Source organism: Somniosus microcephalus, chromosome 9 (genome assembly GCF_052327205.1).
Source record: "Somniosus microcephalus isolate GS21.2 chromosome 9, FLI_Smic_1.0, whole genome shotgun sequence".
Classification (NCBI taxonomy): Eukaryota; Metazoa; Chordata; class Chondrichthyes; order Squaliformes; family Somniosidae; genus Somniosus; species Somniosus microcephalus.
This window is the reverse complement of record NC_140995.1, coordinates 132,638,629-132,654,208: the sequence shown is the minus strand read 5'-3', so window position 1 is coordinate 132,654,208 and position 15,580 is coordinate 132,638,629. Positions and strand designations below refer to the sequence as shown.

Below are 15,580 nucleotides of genomic sequence, written 5' to 3'. Positions count from 1 at the left end.
AGGACTTCCATGAAGCTCTGGTTTCTCTGCTCAATAGCTGCCCATCGCCCCTCCAGAGATGTCAGTCTATTCTGAACGATGATCATGTTTTCAAGACCCTGGCTACTTAGCTCCTCCATGGCTGTAGCCATCCTCTCCTCTATGGTAGCCATCCTTACCATGGAGGTAGCCATCCTTTCCAGGGAGGTTGCCATCCTTTCCGTGGTGATGCATTCATGCGCCAATGCCTCCACAAAGGCTCTGCTAATGTTAGCAATGGACTCCTCCATCCTCTCCACACTCGCAGTGACCCTGGAGACAAAACCTGCCAGAGACTCCTGCATCTGTTCCTGGAGTTCCATCACCGCTCTCCTGGATGGAGCCGGAGGCACAGGGACATGAATCAGTCATTCATGAAAGAAAGACTTATGAAATAATACAGAGCGGCCTGCGGGTGGCGCTGTCCAGGGAGAGTATAAATACTCAGGCACGGGCTCAGCTTGCGCAGGACATTCTTAACAGGAACTAGTGAAGGACACAACTAGACCTCCATGTTGTAAAACAGTTGATTAAAGCTTTGTTTAATGCTTAGACCAAGTGCCTAGTAGTTTTCTTATGTCACACAGGGTCGACATCCAGCTGAGCAGAGCTAGGAGCGCCCTGCGGCCTCCGATGAGGACTCTCCACTGCTGTCCCTGTCTCCACCATCTGATGATGCTCACTTGTGAGCTGTAATACACCAGGGAACAACACTACTCTATGTCCTGAAGGTCCCACCGAGGTGTGAGTGTCTGCGCTGGTGCTGGGTGTGCTTAATTCTGCTGACGCTGCGCCTTCAGAGGTTGCAGCTTCCTCTGAGAAGTCTTCTGGCTCAGGCTCTTCCTCCTGGACAGTGGAGAAGGGGGCTGTCGATGGTCCTGTGGAGGAGTAAAGGAAAGAGTTAGACATGTGATATAAACATTGCATGCACATGGAATTGTGCAAATGATCATAAATCAATCTGTTAGAGCATCAGAATCAATATCAGTCACTCATGCAATGTCAATGAGAGAGATGCAAATCTATTCTGTCACCAGCTTGCTCTGATGCACCCATCTGTCCGTCCCCCACTTGCACATCCTCCTCGGCTCCCACGATCTCGAGGGCCGCCTCCTCAGCGCTGGTGAGCTGGGCTATTGAAGGTGGCCTTCCTCCTGTTCGCCCTTTCCCTCTTATTGTGGGCTCTCTTTTCCTGCAATGAGGGACACAAGTGGAGTTTGAGTGATAATGATGGAGTGAGTGTAGAAAATCCATAGCATAGATGCTTAGAAGGACACAAAGATGGAGTGAGGTCCCAAGACCAAGGGCCCTCCCTGTGTGTTGTAAGTTGTTGTCATCATAGCATAACAGTGATAGGGAGTGTGAGGGCAGCATAGTCAAATAGTTAAGTGAATGTGACCATAGAGAGAGAGGGAATGGTTAAGGGTGCAAGAGATGTAAGGGTAAAGTGGGATGTGGAGGAGGAGGTTGACGATGCAGAGTGCTGGTGATGAGAGGCGATGGGGAGCAGATTGAGGGTAATGGTGACATCATACTCACTTTTCCTGTGCAGAGAGGGTCATTAAATCTCTTTCTGCACTGCAGCCAGGTTTTGCTGCACATTGATCTTGAACTGACCTCCTGTGTCACTTGCAGCCACACAGCTTTGGTCTGCTGGGGAGGTTTTTTCCTCCCAGAGGAAGGAAACAGCACCTCTTTCTGAGCTCTGGCTCCCTCCACCAGAGCATGGAGGGAGTCCTCATCAAAGCGGGGTGCGGCCTTGGACCTTGAAGTTGACATATCAGCAGCACAAATCCCTTAGAAGAATCCCACATAAAAGTTCTAAGGCAGAAAATGAACCAAGGCTGCTTGCAGCCCTTAAATGCAGCTGCATAAATGACGTCATCAGAGGCGAGTTTCAGGACCAAAAGACTGATTGGGCCAGGGGTTCCCACACGCTGAGAATCAATTGCCCAATCAGGGCAAAATCGCTAAATTATCCCGCCTGGCATCGGAGGTGGGAGCGGGAACCGCTGACCACCTGACCCGCCCCCCCAATGGCAAAATCCAGCCCTATGCCTCTATTTATGAAGCCCAGAATCCTGTACGCTTTTTAACCGCTTTCTCAACCTGCCCTGCCACCTTCAACGATTTGTGCACATATATCCCCAGGTCTGTCTGTTCATGCACCCCCTTTAGAATTGTACCATTTAGTTTATATTGCCTCTCCTCGTTCTTCCTACCAAAATGTATCGCTTTGCACTTTTCTGCATTAAATTTCATCTGCCACATGTCCTCCCATTCCACCAGCCTGTCTATGTCCTCTTGAAATTATCACTATTCTCTTCACTGTTCACTATACTTCCAAGTTTCTGTCATCTGCAAATTTTGAAATTGTGCTCTGTATACCTGATGCACTATCAATTGCTACAAAAGACTGGAGATTGAGTAAGTAATAAACAGGCTTTTATTACCAAAGAACAGAGCATGCCTCTTGGGGTTGCCTGGTATCCAAAAGGGCCGGAGGCTTCTGAGCAGCGACCTTTATACCCAGCCATGAGGGTGGAGCCAGGGGCGGAGTCAGCTGAGGCATGCACAGACAAGTACAACAATACTAACAACAGTGGTTTACCACATTCACCCCTTGTTTAGAATTGAGTCCGGCGGGGTGAAGTGCACTAAAAATTCGTGTACTGAAGTCTATCAGGAGGCCTTGTAAGCCGTCCTGAGCGTCGCAGCAGCGGCGGTGATGGTGCAGCATCCAACGGTGAACCCGGTGTCTCGTTCAGAGGAGGTGTAGCAGGTGGCGGACCCTGGGGCTGCTGCATGCCGTCTACAGGGGTCAGAGCATGGGTAATGGGAGGTAGCGATGGTGGTCTCTCAGAGGCACCCGAAGGTGCGAGGTCTCGTGCGGGGACTGTGTCCTGGGGGTAGGCAGGAGTAGCGGTGGGTGGCGAAGAGGGTGTTTCAGGAGCACCTGCAGGTGCGAGGTCTCGAATGGAGACTGTGTCCTCCCGCCCGTCCGGGTACACCACGTAAGCATACTGCGGGTTAGCGTGGAGGAGGCTCACCCTCTCGACCAGGGGGTCCGCCTTATGGGTCCTCACGTGCTTCCGCAGTAGGACGGGACCTGGAGAAGTCAGCCATGTTGGTAGCGAAATCCCCGACGTGGACTTCCTGGGGAAGGAGAACATTCTCTCGTGAGGAGTGGCATTGGTGGGTGTACAGAGCAGCGACCGAATGGAATGGAGCGCCGCAGGGAGGACCTCCTGCCAGCGGGAGGTCGGAAGGCCCTTAGATTTTAAGTTTAAAAGGACTGCCTTCCAGACTGTCGCATTCTCCCTTTCCACCTGGCCGTTACCCCGGGGGTTGTAGCTGGTGGTCCTGCTTGTAGCAATGCCTCTCGCGAGCAGGTACTGCCGAAGTTCGTCGCTCATAAAAGATGAGCCCCTGTCGCTATGGATATAGCTAGGGAAACCGAACAAGGCGAAGAGGTCATTCAGACATTTAATGACCGTGGTACTGGTCATGTCCGAGCAAGGGATGGCAAACGGGAAACGGGAGTACTCATCAATTATATTGAGGAAGTACACATTGCGGTCAGAGGAGGGGAGGGGCCCTTTAAAATCGATGCTCAGCCGCTCGAAGGGGCGCGTGGCTTTGATCAGGCTCGCTCTGTCTGGCCTATAAAAATGCGGCTTGCACTCGGCACAGATCTGGCAGTTCCTGGTCATGGTCCTGACCTCCTCGATGGAGTAGGGCAGGTTACGGGATTTGATAAAATGGAAGAACCTGGTGACCCCCGGGTGGCAGAGGTCATTGTGGAGGGTCTGTAGCCTATCAACCTGCGCGTTGGCGCACGTACCACGTGATAGGGCATCTGGGGGCTCATTGAGTTTCCCGGGCCGGTACAAGATATCGTAATTGTAGGTGGAGAGTTCGATTCTCCACCTTAAGATCTTGTCATTCTTGATTTTGCCCCGCTGCTTATTATGAAACATAAAAGCCACTGAACGCTGGTCAGTGAGCAGGGTAAATCGTTTTCCGGCCAGGTAATGCCGCCAATGTCGCACGGCTTCCACAATGGCCTGGGCCTCCTTTTCGACAGAGGAGTGTCGAATCTCGGGGCCCTGGAGGGTCCTTGAGAAAAAGGCCACGGGTCTCCCCGCCTGGTTAAGGGTTGCAGCTAGGGCAAAGTCGGATGCGTCGCTCTCCACTTGAAAAGGAAGGGACTCATCCACAGCGTGCATTGTGGCCTTCGCAATGTCTCCTTTTATGAGAGTGAAGGCTGCACAGGCCTCTGCTGTCAGGGGGAAGGAGGCGGACTTGATGAGGGGTCGGGCTTTATCCGCATAGTTGGGCACCCACTGCGCATAGTAAGAGAAAAACCCCAGGCATCTCTTCAGTGCTTTCTGGCAGTGGGGGAGGGGGAGCTCCATAAGGGGGCGCATTCTATCGGGGTCTGGGCCGATGACTCCGTTCTCCACTACGCAGCCAAGAATAGCAAGGCGCGTAGTACGAAACATACATTTGTCTTTGTTGTATGTGAGATTCAGCCGCTGGGCCGTCCGGAGGAATTTCTCTAGATTAACGTCGTGGTCCTGCTGGTCGTGGCCGCAGATGGTGACGTTGTCTAGATATGGGAAAGTGGCCTGGAGCGCGTTCTGGTCAACCATCCGGTCCATCTCCCGTTGGAAGACAGAAACTCCGTTGGTGACGCCGAAGGGAACTCTGAGAAAGTGATAGAGCCGACCGTCAGCTTCAAAAGCTGTGTACTGGCGGTCCTCAGCCCTGATGGGGAGCTGGTGGTATGCCGACTTCAGATCAATCGTCGAGAACACCCGGTATTGTGCTATCTGATTGACCATGTCAGATATGCGGGGGAGTGGATATGCATCCAGCTGGGTGTAGCGGTTGATCGTCTGGCTGTAGTCAATAACTAGGCGCTGTTTGCCGCCAGCCTTCACCACCACCACTTGTGCTCGCCATGGGCTATTGCTGCTCTCGATAATCCCTTCCTTCAGGAGTCTCGCTACCTCGGATTTAATGAAACCCCTATCCCCGGCACTGTAACGCCTACTTTTGGTAGCGATGGGCTTACAGTCGCGGGTGAGGTTAGCGAACAAGGAGGGGGGGGAGACTTTAAGGGTGGAGAGGCTGCAAATGGCGCGCGGCGGGCGATTTAAAAACTGCTGGCTGCAGACTGTGAGAGGGGGGAGGGGTCCACTATACGCTAAAGTGACACTCTTAAGGTGGCACTGAAAATCCAACCCCAGTAGGACGGCAGCGCAGAGATGGGGCAGGACCAGAAGTTTAAAATTTTTGTATTCAGTACCCCGCACTGAAAGAGTCACCATACAGTAGCCACCGACGTCCGCTGACTGGGCTTTGGAAGCCATAGAGATGCGATGACGCGTCGGCAGGACCGGGAGAGAGTAACTGCGCACCGTGTCGGGGTGTATAAAACTCTCCGTGCTCCCGCTGTCAAAAAGGCAGGTAGTGGCGCAGCCGTTTACCGTAATGTCCATCATGGACCTGGACAGTTGATGCGGGAGAGATTGATCCAGCGTCACGGAAGCCAGCGTATGTTCAAGCGTGTCGATGCGGTCGTCCGATGAGGCGGTGGTGGAGTCCGGGTCCCCCGTAACCAAAGTCGGAGGCGTCCAAGATGGCGGACAAAATGGCGGCGCCCACGGTCCCCACGCGGCTGGGGGAGCCCAAGATGGCGGACAAGATGGCTGCGCCCACGGTTCGCACGCAGCGCTGCTGGCGTTAGCGGTCTTCCCTTTGCAGGCGCTAACGTAGTGACCTTTCTTCCCGCAGCCGGAGCAGGTAGCATTCTTCGCGGGGCAGCGTGCTCTAGGGTGTTTAGCTTGGCCACAAAAATAGCATTTTTGTGCCTTGGACATCGCTGCAGCAGTTGGAGGTGGCGGTCCCATGGCCCAAGATTGCGGCGTCCACGGCGCGGGGCGATGAGGGGAGAAAGCGTCCATATTTCTGTGGGCCGCGTCGAGCGAGAGCGCGAGGGACACTGCTTTTGTCAGGTCTATTTCACCCTTCTCCAGCAGCCTCTGCCGGGAGTAGTCGGACCTTAGACCCGCAACGAAAGCGTCTCGTATCAGTCCCTCCGCATGTGCCGCGGCCGATACTTCCTTGCAGTCGCAGCCGCGTCCGAGTACCCGCAGTGCCCGTAGGAAGACTTCCACCGATTCCCCGGGCTGCTGTCTGCGAGATCTTAAAAGGTGCCTGGCATAGACCGTGTTAACCGGGCGTGCATACTGCCCTTTCAGTAGGTCGATAGCCGCCGCGTAGGTCGTCGCATCTTGGATTAAAGTATAGACTTGGTGGCTCACCTTCGAGGCCAGGATTTTCAGTTTATTTTCATCAAGAGTCACGGTCGAGGCTTCCAGATACGCCTCAAAGCAACGCAGCCATTGTGCGAATTTAGTCGACGAACCCGCTTCTTGGGGGTCTAGGTCCAGGCATGTTGGTCTGAGGGCTCGCAGCAGCGCCTGCTGCTCAGCGTTTTGCGCCATCGGTTGATCAGCATCCGCAGCCAACATTTAACTTTGGTAATAAAATTGATGCACTATCAATTGCTACAAAAGACTGGAGATTGAGTAAGTAATAAACAGGCTTTTATTACCAAAGAACAGAGCATGCCTCTTGGGGTTGCCTGGTATCCAAAAGGGCCGGAGGCTTCTGAGCAGCGACCTTTATACCCAGCCATGAGGGTGGAGCCAGGGGCGGAGTCAGCTGAGGCATGCACAGACAAGTACAACAATACTAACAACAGTGGTTTACCACAATACCCACATCCAAGTCATTAATATCCATCAAGAAAAGCACTGTGTAGTGTATGTACTTTGCAGAAGGAACTATATTCTGCAGCCGCTGTATACTGCAGTACCAGTAGTGACCACCCCTGTATATAAGCCTGTGTAGTAACTTTGCATAGTAGTTCCAGTTTTGTCTCCACTCAGTAAACACCTGTTGTAACCAACTCCTGCAGTCCGTGTCTCAATTACACACGGACATAATACTGGCAACGAGCAGATCCGAACTTACCTACAGTTCTGCACCACCTCATGGGGATCCATCCCTGAAGCGAAGTTGTTAGAGGTCGAGGCCAGAAGGAAGAAAAAACAAACAAACAGAAGAAACGGGCGTCGACCGTGGGCAAACACCTCTGATTCATCAGAGTTGAAGATTTGCAGGAGAGGCTGTCGAGAGCGGGGCTTGGTTATCCTGTCTATGGTGTTCCAGCTAATCGGGCTGGTGGCAGGTAGTACACTGATCCTTCCTGGGCTGCGGCGGGCTAGAGCTCGATCGGGTGGCTTTTCAACGGGGCCGAGCAGCGTTGTCGGGAAGAGGAGAGAGAGAGAGAGGGTGGAGCACACAGGGCGCGGCCGGTGCTATGAAGCCGGGCAGCGTACAGACCCGAGAAGAGGGAGGAAAGTGTCCCGTAGGGTTTGCTCTGATGACAGGAAAATAAAAGAAATTAGAAGCGCAGGAAGCCGCGAGGAGCTGCAGTTTGCCACGGGGACCGCGGAGAGCGGCGTTAGCAGCAGCGCGGGGGGGAAGTGAGCGAAGACCATAGGGCGTCGCCATCAAGGCATAAAAACGCCAGCAACAGTGCTAGCAGCAGCGGAGTAGACAGAAAGCGCGGGAGGCGCCATCTTAATCCAGCGGGGAAGAAGGCAAAGCGCGGGAGGCGCCATTTTGTTCAATCGGGGAAGAAGGCAAAGCGCGGGAAGCGCCATCTTAGATTTCCAAGATGCCGAAGACTGGCAATATCACTGCCTTTGCTAATGCAATAGAAGACTGGACCACGTATGTGGAAAGAGTCGAAGTATATTGCAAGGCAAACGAAGTAGCCGATGAGAAAAAGGCATCGGTACTACGAAACTTAATGGGCGCAAGAACGTATGGCCTATTGCGGAACCTGATCACTCCAGCCAAACCGATGGCGAAGAGTTTTAACGAAATTGTTGATATCCTACAGGAACACCTAAATCCTACACCGCTGCTGATAGCAGAAAGATTTAAATTCCACAAGAGAAATCAGCATAAAGATGAGAGCAATGCTGATTACCTTACGGAACTACTCAAGCTATCAAAGCACTGCCAGTTCGGAGCAGGACTGGCAGATACCCTACGGGACAAATTTGTCTGTGGACTCCTGAGTGAAGGAACCCAGAAGAGGTTACTCTCAGAGAAAGAGCTGATGCTAGATAAGGCTTTCAGTGTGGCAGTATCGTACGAAGCAGCAGCAAGGGGAGCTGCGGAAATACAGCAAAAGCCACAGGAATACGGTACCCATGAAATGACACGGGGATTTGAAAAATGTTATCGCTGTGGCAGAACAACCCATGACCAGAAGGACTGCTGGTCCAAGGACAAAATATGCAGGCAATGCGGAAAGATGGGACACATTGCACGAGTTTGCAGGTCTGGGAAGAAGACTAACGACAACAAAAAGGCTACTAAGGAACAGTACAGGAAAGTACAAAAGATGACGGACAGTAGTTCCGAAGACCAGAAGAGCGATAGTGAATCCGGGAACAAGAGACTAAGCTGTCTCAAACTTCACAACGTAATCACAAAAGAGGTTCACCGAACCATTTGGGTCACCCTCACGATAGTAGGGTCCCAAGTCAAAATGGAATTGGATACAGGATCAGCCCTGACCATCATGAATCGACGAGACTACGAGCGGCTATTCTCACACATACCCTTGAAAGAGACATCCATTGTCTTGAAGACGTATACGGGGCAGAAAGTATACCCCAGAGGGAAAATAAGGGTGCCTGTCGAATACAACGGCAAGGAAATACAGAAATTGTATCTGTACATACTGCAAGATGGTGGACCACCGTTATTGGGACGTGAATGGATCAGAAAGATAAGTTTAGACTGGCACTCCATTCAGGCACTGACTGTGGCTGGTAAAAAGGATGACGACGTCACACCTGGACGAGTGTCAAAAATCTTAGCTAACGCTAAAGAGGTATTTCAACAAGAACTGGGAACTCTTAAAGGCGTAACCGCCTCGATAAAAATAGAAGAGAATGCAATTCCCAAGTTTTTCAAAGCACGACCGGTACCGTATGCAATTCGCCCAGCCGTCGAGGCAGAGCTGGAGAATCTGGAGAATGCAGGCATGTTATCTAAGGTAGACTGGAGCGAGTGGGCGACACCCATCGTTCCTGTCATGAAAAAATCGTTAAACAATAAGTCTGAGGAGCCAAGGAAGGTTCGCATCTGTGGGGACTTCAAGGTGACGGTGAACCCAGTCCTTCACACAGTACAGTATCCCCTCCCGAGGATAGAATATATTTTCGCCTCACTATCTGGAGGGAAGCGTTTTACAAAAATTGACCTAGCACAAGCATATTTGCAGATGGAGGTTGAAGAATCCTCTAGGAAGTATCTCACGATAAACACTCACAAAGGTCTTTACCAGTATAATCGACTGGTATTCGGAGTAGCATCAGCTCCGGCGATATGGCAAAGAGCGATGGAACAAGTCCTGCAAGGGATTCCGGGGACTCAGTGTTACTTGGACGACATCCTAGTGACAGGTGAAAATGACAGTGAACACCTTGCCAACCTAGAGCAGGTGCTCACTAGACTAAGAGAACATGGGCTACGAGCCAATCGCCCCAAGTGCGAGTTTTTTAAGAAACAGATATCGTATTGTGGTCACGTGATTGATGAAGAGGGGTTACATAAGTCCCCTGACAAAATTGAAGCGGTAGTTAAGGCTCCAGCGCCTGAAAATGTGTCGCAACTGAGGTCATTCCTCGGATTGGTGAATTACTACCATAAGTTTTTGCCGAATTTGTCCACAATTCTGCACCCACTGAACGCCCTACTACAAACTGGAGTAGCATGGAAATGGAGCGATGAATGTAAGCGGGCCTTTCAGAAGAGTAAAGACCTAATCACTTCGAGAGAAGTATTGGCTCACTACAACCCATCACTACCGATAAGACTGGCGTGTGATGCATCTCCCTACGGCATTGGAGCGGTACTGTCACATAAATTCCTTGATGGTTCAGAGAGGCCGATAGCTTTTGCGTCACACTCGTTAACTTCAGCCGAGCGTAACTACGCCCAGATTGACAGAGAGGCCCTCCGCCTGGTGTGGGGGGTGAAGAAGTTCAATCACTACCTGCACAGTCAGAAATTTACTCTACTAACTGATCATCAACCTCTTGTCTCCATTTTCAACCCTCAGAAGGGCGTCCCGATAATGACAGCACAACGGCTACAGAGGTGGTCCCTTTTCCTAGGGGCACACCAATATGACATCGAGTACAAAGGAACTAAACAGCATGGGAATGCTGATGGATTGTCGTGCCTACCGTTGCCGACGGTGGAAGAAGCACCTGCAGTGGATCCTGTGGAGATATTCCACTCGACCATAGTCAAATGTCTACCTGTGACGAATGCAAACATAGAAAAGGAAACACGAAATGACCCGACACTCTCCAGGGTCTATGATTTAACGGTGAAGGGATGGCCAGCACATGGCGAACCACTGTTGCCAGCATTCTCGCCGAGAAGAGAACAGCTGTCAGTGTGCAGAGGAACCTTGATGTGTGGATCCAGAGTAGTAATTCCACCCAAATTGAAGGATAGAGTGCTCAATGAGCTTCATGAGGGTCATCTGGGAGGGGTAAAAATGAAGAACTTAGCCAGAGCGTTTGTGTGGTGGCCGGGAATCGATAGAGAAATCGAAGAGATGACCAAGAGCTGTACAGGATGCCAGAAGGTCCAAAACGCCCCACCACAAGCCCCTCTACATCCATGGGAGTGGCCCTCATCTCCATGGCAAAGGGTACACATTGATTTTGCTGGTCCATTTATGGACTCGATGTTTTTAATTGCGGTGGTTGCACATTCAAAGTGGCCAGAGGTAATAAAAATGTCCTCAACCACCACAGAAAAAACTATCACAGTCTTATGAACCATATTCGCCAGAAATGGGCTGCCTGAACAGATTTGCTCCGACAATGGACCACAGTTTGTGTCTGAAGAGTTCCGGAGGTTCTTAAAGAACAATGGTGTTAAGCATTACACATCCGCCCCATATCATCCAGCCACCAATGGATTGGCTGAGAGGTTCGTTCAAACATTCAAGAAGGCTATCAAGGCAATGTGTAATGAAGACATACCCCTACAACACAAGGTGGATAACTTCTTGTTTGCCTACCGGAATGTGACACATGCGGTTACCAACCAAACTCCAGCCATGATGTTCTTCAATCGAAGACTACGATGCCGCTGGGATTTGGTTAAGCCAAACATCAGAAGAGATGTGGAGAACAGGCAGTTTCAGAATATGAATGAAAGGCCGACCAGGAGTTTTAAGATAGGTCAACCAGTTTTGGCCCGGGACTACCGCACAGAGAAATGGCAGCCAGGAACGATCTGCACACGGCAAGGACCTCTAATGTATACCGTGGACGTTGGAGAGAGCATTGTAAGACGCCATGCTGACCAGATTCTAGAGTCACTGGAAAACGTCAAATCCACACCACGATCCGATACACCTGGTGATGAAACCGAAGTACCAATTGCATCTACCTCAGAATCGGTGATATTGGAAGCAGACGAACCAAACAACGACGTTGATCCCGAATCAACTTTGCCAGAAGAACCTGATACCCCAAAAAGGCGTTATCCAGACAGAATCAGGAAGCCTCCTCAAAGGCTGAACTTATAATTGCTTAACTTCAGCTAATGTATATAGCAACTGTAATTGTAAATATGTTATTTGATTATTAATCGAATGTTATGTACTGTTTAGCTAAAAGGGGAGGAATTGTAGTGTATGTACTTTGCAGAAGGAACTATATTCTGCAGCCCCTGTATACTGCAGTACCAGTAGTGAACACCCCTGTATCTAAGCCTGTGTAGTAACTTTGCATAGTAGTTCCAGTTTTGTCTCCACTCAGTAAACACCTGTTGTAACCAACTCCTGCAGTCCGTGTCTCAATTACACACGGACATAATACAGTGGTCCTAGAACCGACCCCTGGGGAACACCAATTGTATACCTTCCTCCAGTCTGAAAAAACAACCATTCACCACTACTCTCTGTTTCCTGTCACTTAGCCAATTTTGTATCCATGCTGCCACTGTCCCTTTTATTCCATGGGCTTCAACTTTGCTGGCAAGCCTATTATGTGGCACTTTATTAAACAGTAAATTCTGACAGCAAATTCTGGATTTCCACATTTAACTGCGCTTGTTCCCGGCCATTGTTTTTGTTTCACTGTTGTAAAATTTGTTTTTAAATGAAGAAAAAGTGTGTTGGTTATGCAACAGTGTTTTGTCAAGTTTGAAACAAATAAAATGAAAATGTTACCATGGGGAGAGATGCTGGAACACACAAAGCTACTTAAAATTGTTGCTGGTTTGGTCTTGCCATCTACCTGATCAGCTAATAATAGGTACAAGTTTTTTTTAAGTTATCAATCACCTGGAGTTATGCCTCTGCTGCCAAGAGGACAGGCAGGCAGCCCATTCCAAAACTTCTGGCAGAAACTCTTTGGCTGCAGGGAGGTGTGAGATACTACTCTGGCAGGGGGACCCTGTTTGATTTCCTTTTCCCCCTGCTAGGAAAGACGTTTATTATTACTTAGATAAGGAACTGAGGAAAAAGGAGATCAAACCTGTGCTATGTCCAGTGCACTCCCTCGATAATTTCCATTTTCAGTAATGACCATTTATGACCTTTCTACGTGAAATTGTAATGTCTGCTGAACGATGAGATATTTGGGAATCAAAGTGAGACTACCCATGATCATTTCACTTAAAAACCTGATCAGACTTTTACCCATTAATCAGCAGTATGTATAAACCCACATTCCAGCGATGCTACCTCACTTAATGATCCAGGTGAAGATGGTTTAATGTTTATATAGAATTGTGACCTGATAGAAATCAGCGCACACCTTTAAGGAGCCCTGCTGCACCAATCTGAGCTTGGTATTGGTGACTACACTTGTCAGAATAAATTTTACTAAAATTAGAATATTTTTGATATGTCACATGATCTATGCCGCATAAGATACTATAATATTATAATCTCTCCCCTACCAGAGATGAGATCCGTCTTCTTCACCAACAGCTCCGTGAGAAAGAGGTGATGAGAGAGCAGGACCGCTTCCTCAGAGGCAAAATGGCAGACGACTGTGCTGCTATGACCAAGGAGAATGCTGTGCTACATTCACAGACTCTTGAGCTGAATAAGCAATTAGACAGGGTATGTGGAAACTCCTCTTGTGTTGTAATTCAATGTTTGAAACTAGGTTAAGTAACTAGCCTCAGTTGGATAGTTGGATTTGATTAAAGTTAACCACCCATTAAATTTGAGGCTGGCTCCATGTTGTTAAATTTGAGGAGTCATAGTTGATAGAATAGAATGGTTACAGCACAGAAGGAGGCCATTCGGCCTGTCGAGCCTGTGCCGGCTCTCTGCGAGAGCACTGCAGCTAGTCCCACTCCTCTGCCCTTTCCCCGTAGCCCTGCAAATGTTTTTCCTTCAGGTACTTATCCAATTCCCTTTTGAAGGCCACAATTGAGTCTGCCTCCACCACCCTTTCAGGCAGTGAATTCCACACCCTAACCACTCGCTGCGTTAAAAATGTTTCCCCTCATGTCGCCTTTGGTTCTTTTGCCAATCACCTTAAATCTGTGTCCTCTGGTTCTCGGCCCTTCCGCCAATGGGAACAGTTTTTCTCTATCTACTCTGTCCAGATCCATCATGATTTTGAACACTAAGCACTTTTCTAACCACTCCCCCCCCAACCCCACTGAAATATATTTGCTGCACTCCCCTCCCACAGAGAAGGTTTTCCACATCCCCATCTCCCTCCCCTGTTACTTCCAGCTCCCTTCCCTTCCTTCCGGAAGCCAATGTAGGTCATCAAGCACAGGGGTGATGAGGGAATGGGACAGAGATAGGGAGGGGGAATGGGACAGAGATAGGGAGGGGCGAGGCCATGGAGGGATTTGTAAATAAGGAGGATAATTTTTTTTAAATTGAGGTGTTGCTAGACCGGGAGCCAGTGTAGGTCAGCAAGCACAGGGGCGATGGGTGAACTGGACTTGGTGCGAATTAGGATACGGACAGCAGATTTTTGGATGAGCCCAAGTTTATGAAGGGTGGAAGGTGTGAGGCCGGCCAGGAGATCATTGGAATAGTCGAGTCTGGAGAGAACAAAGTGAAAATTTGGCTTTGTAATGTTTAGGCTAATAGCCCACTCATTGCTATTTATAAAAGAAGACAGATTAAAAGATGGATACATCATTCATAGTTTTTACTTCAACTCTGAAATGTGACAAAAATATTTTGTAATAGGTGTTTTACATAATTTAGTGTAGGTATAAATTACTATCAACTACTATATGTAATATCTTAATTAAGTTAGCAAACAGGTGTCAAATTGATAAACACATTCAAATAATTTGGGCTCAGAAGTTCCAGGGTCAGATGATTTGAATTTGGGCAAGATACAGACATGAGTCCCGGCAACAATTTGGTATTTATGCTGCGGGGAATGGGTGGGAGGCCTGGAAAACTCGTGGAGCGGTGGAGTCATGGATTAATTACAGGACTTAAAGGGGCAAGCTACATTTAAATTCTGAAGCAATGGTACCTGCAAAAGGAACCAAATGAAGGGCTGTAACTTTCTCAAAGCATGACGTGGAGGTATTAACTCAGATATGGCAAAGGAGGGATGCCATACTGGGGTAGCTGGTAGAAAGCCAACACATTCAGCTGCCCATGCTATGTGGAAGGAGGTGACAGTGGCTGTGAGTGCCATCTTCATGACCCCCTAGGGCTCCCCTCCTATATAGGAAGATGTTTAATAATCTTATAAGCGCAGCAAAGTTAAGAGATGTTCTAGCCAACTGCCTTTAATGTTTTGTGTAATCCTTAATGACAGGGTATCATTCCATGCCTTCACAGTGTTCAGTCCCAGCCCTCCCCAGCCCAGGGTTTAGAGAAGTTGGAATAAGCAAACATTCCATTTTGGTGAGTTGTGGTAATACCAAATTTTGTGAAGTCCAGTTGTGCACCATGATTAATATTGGTGTGTTCCAAATGTGAAATTGAGGCAGCAAATGAATACAATGTGAACAGCCTCCTGCCCCACCCGAAACATGTATTTTCATTTTAGCTTTGTTGCCTTTCCTCCTGAAGGCAGTGACTCATACTACAGTAGGGTTCCATGGATGCCATTAGCCGCCAGTACCTTGCCCAAATGGAAGTGAGTGTCAGGAGGTTATTTTACAGCATGAAGCATCCAAATCTTGTCCTCAACTGGTAGACACTTGCAAACTTTCTACTGGGGTGACGAGCTCAGTCAAAATGTGGAAACCTGGCTGATTTTATAATCCCAAGCCCAGGGACACAGAAGACAATTGCAGCTCTAGTGGAGATCAGTTAACTCAAGGTATCAATCTGTGTGCTTTGATACCACACCACATGGTACATTTACCACCTATGGCATAAATTACTGTATTTCCAATTAGATTTCTCTGAGGAGCCTGATCCTGTATT

The 15,580-nt window shown here is 49.1% G+C and overlaps 1 protein-coding gene across 3 annotated transcripts in view; it reads left to right on the top strand.

The window, feature by feature from the left end:
• The window catches only part of LOC147112699 (uncharacterized), a 139,614-nt gene that overhangs the window by 88,229 nt on the left and 35,805 nt on the right, over positions 1 to 15,580 (top strand). For all 3 annotated transcript variants that reach the window (XM_085997213.1, XM_085997212.1, XM_085997214.1), the window contains one exon: positions 13,114 to 13,276. In XM_085997213.1, the coding sequence (XP_085853339.1) occupies positions 13,114 to 13,276 (163 nt within the window). The remainder of the gene's footprint in view (positions 1 to 13,113; positions 13,277 to 15,580) is intronic.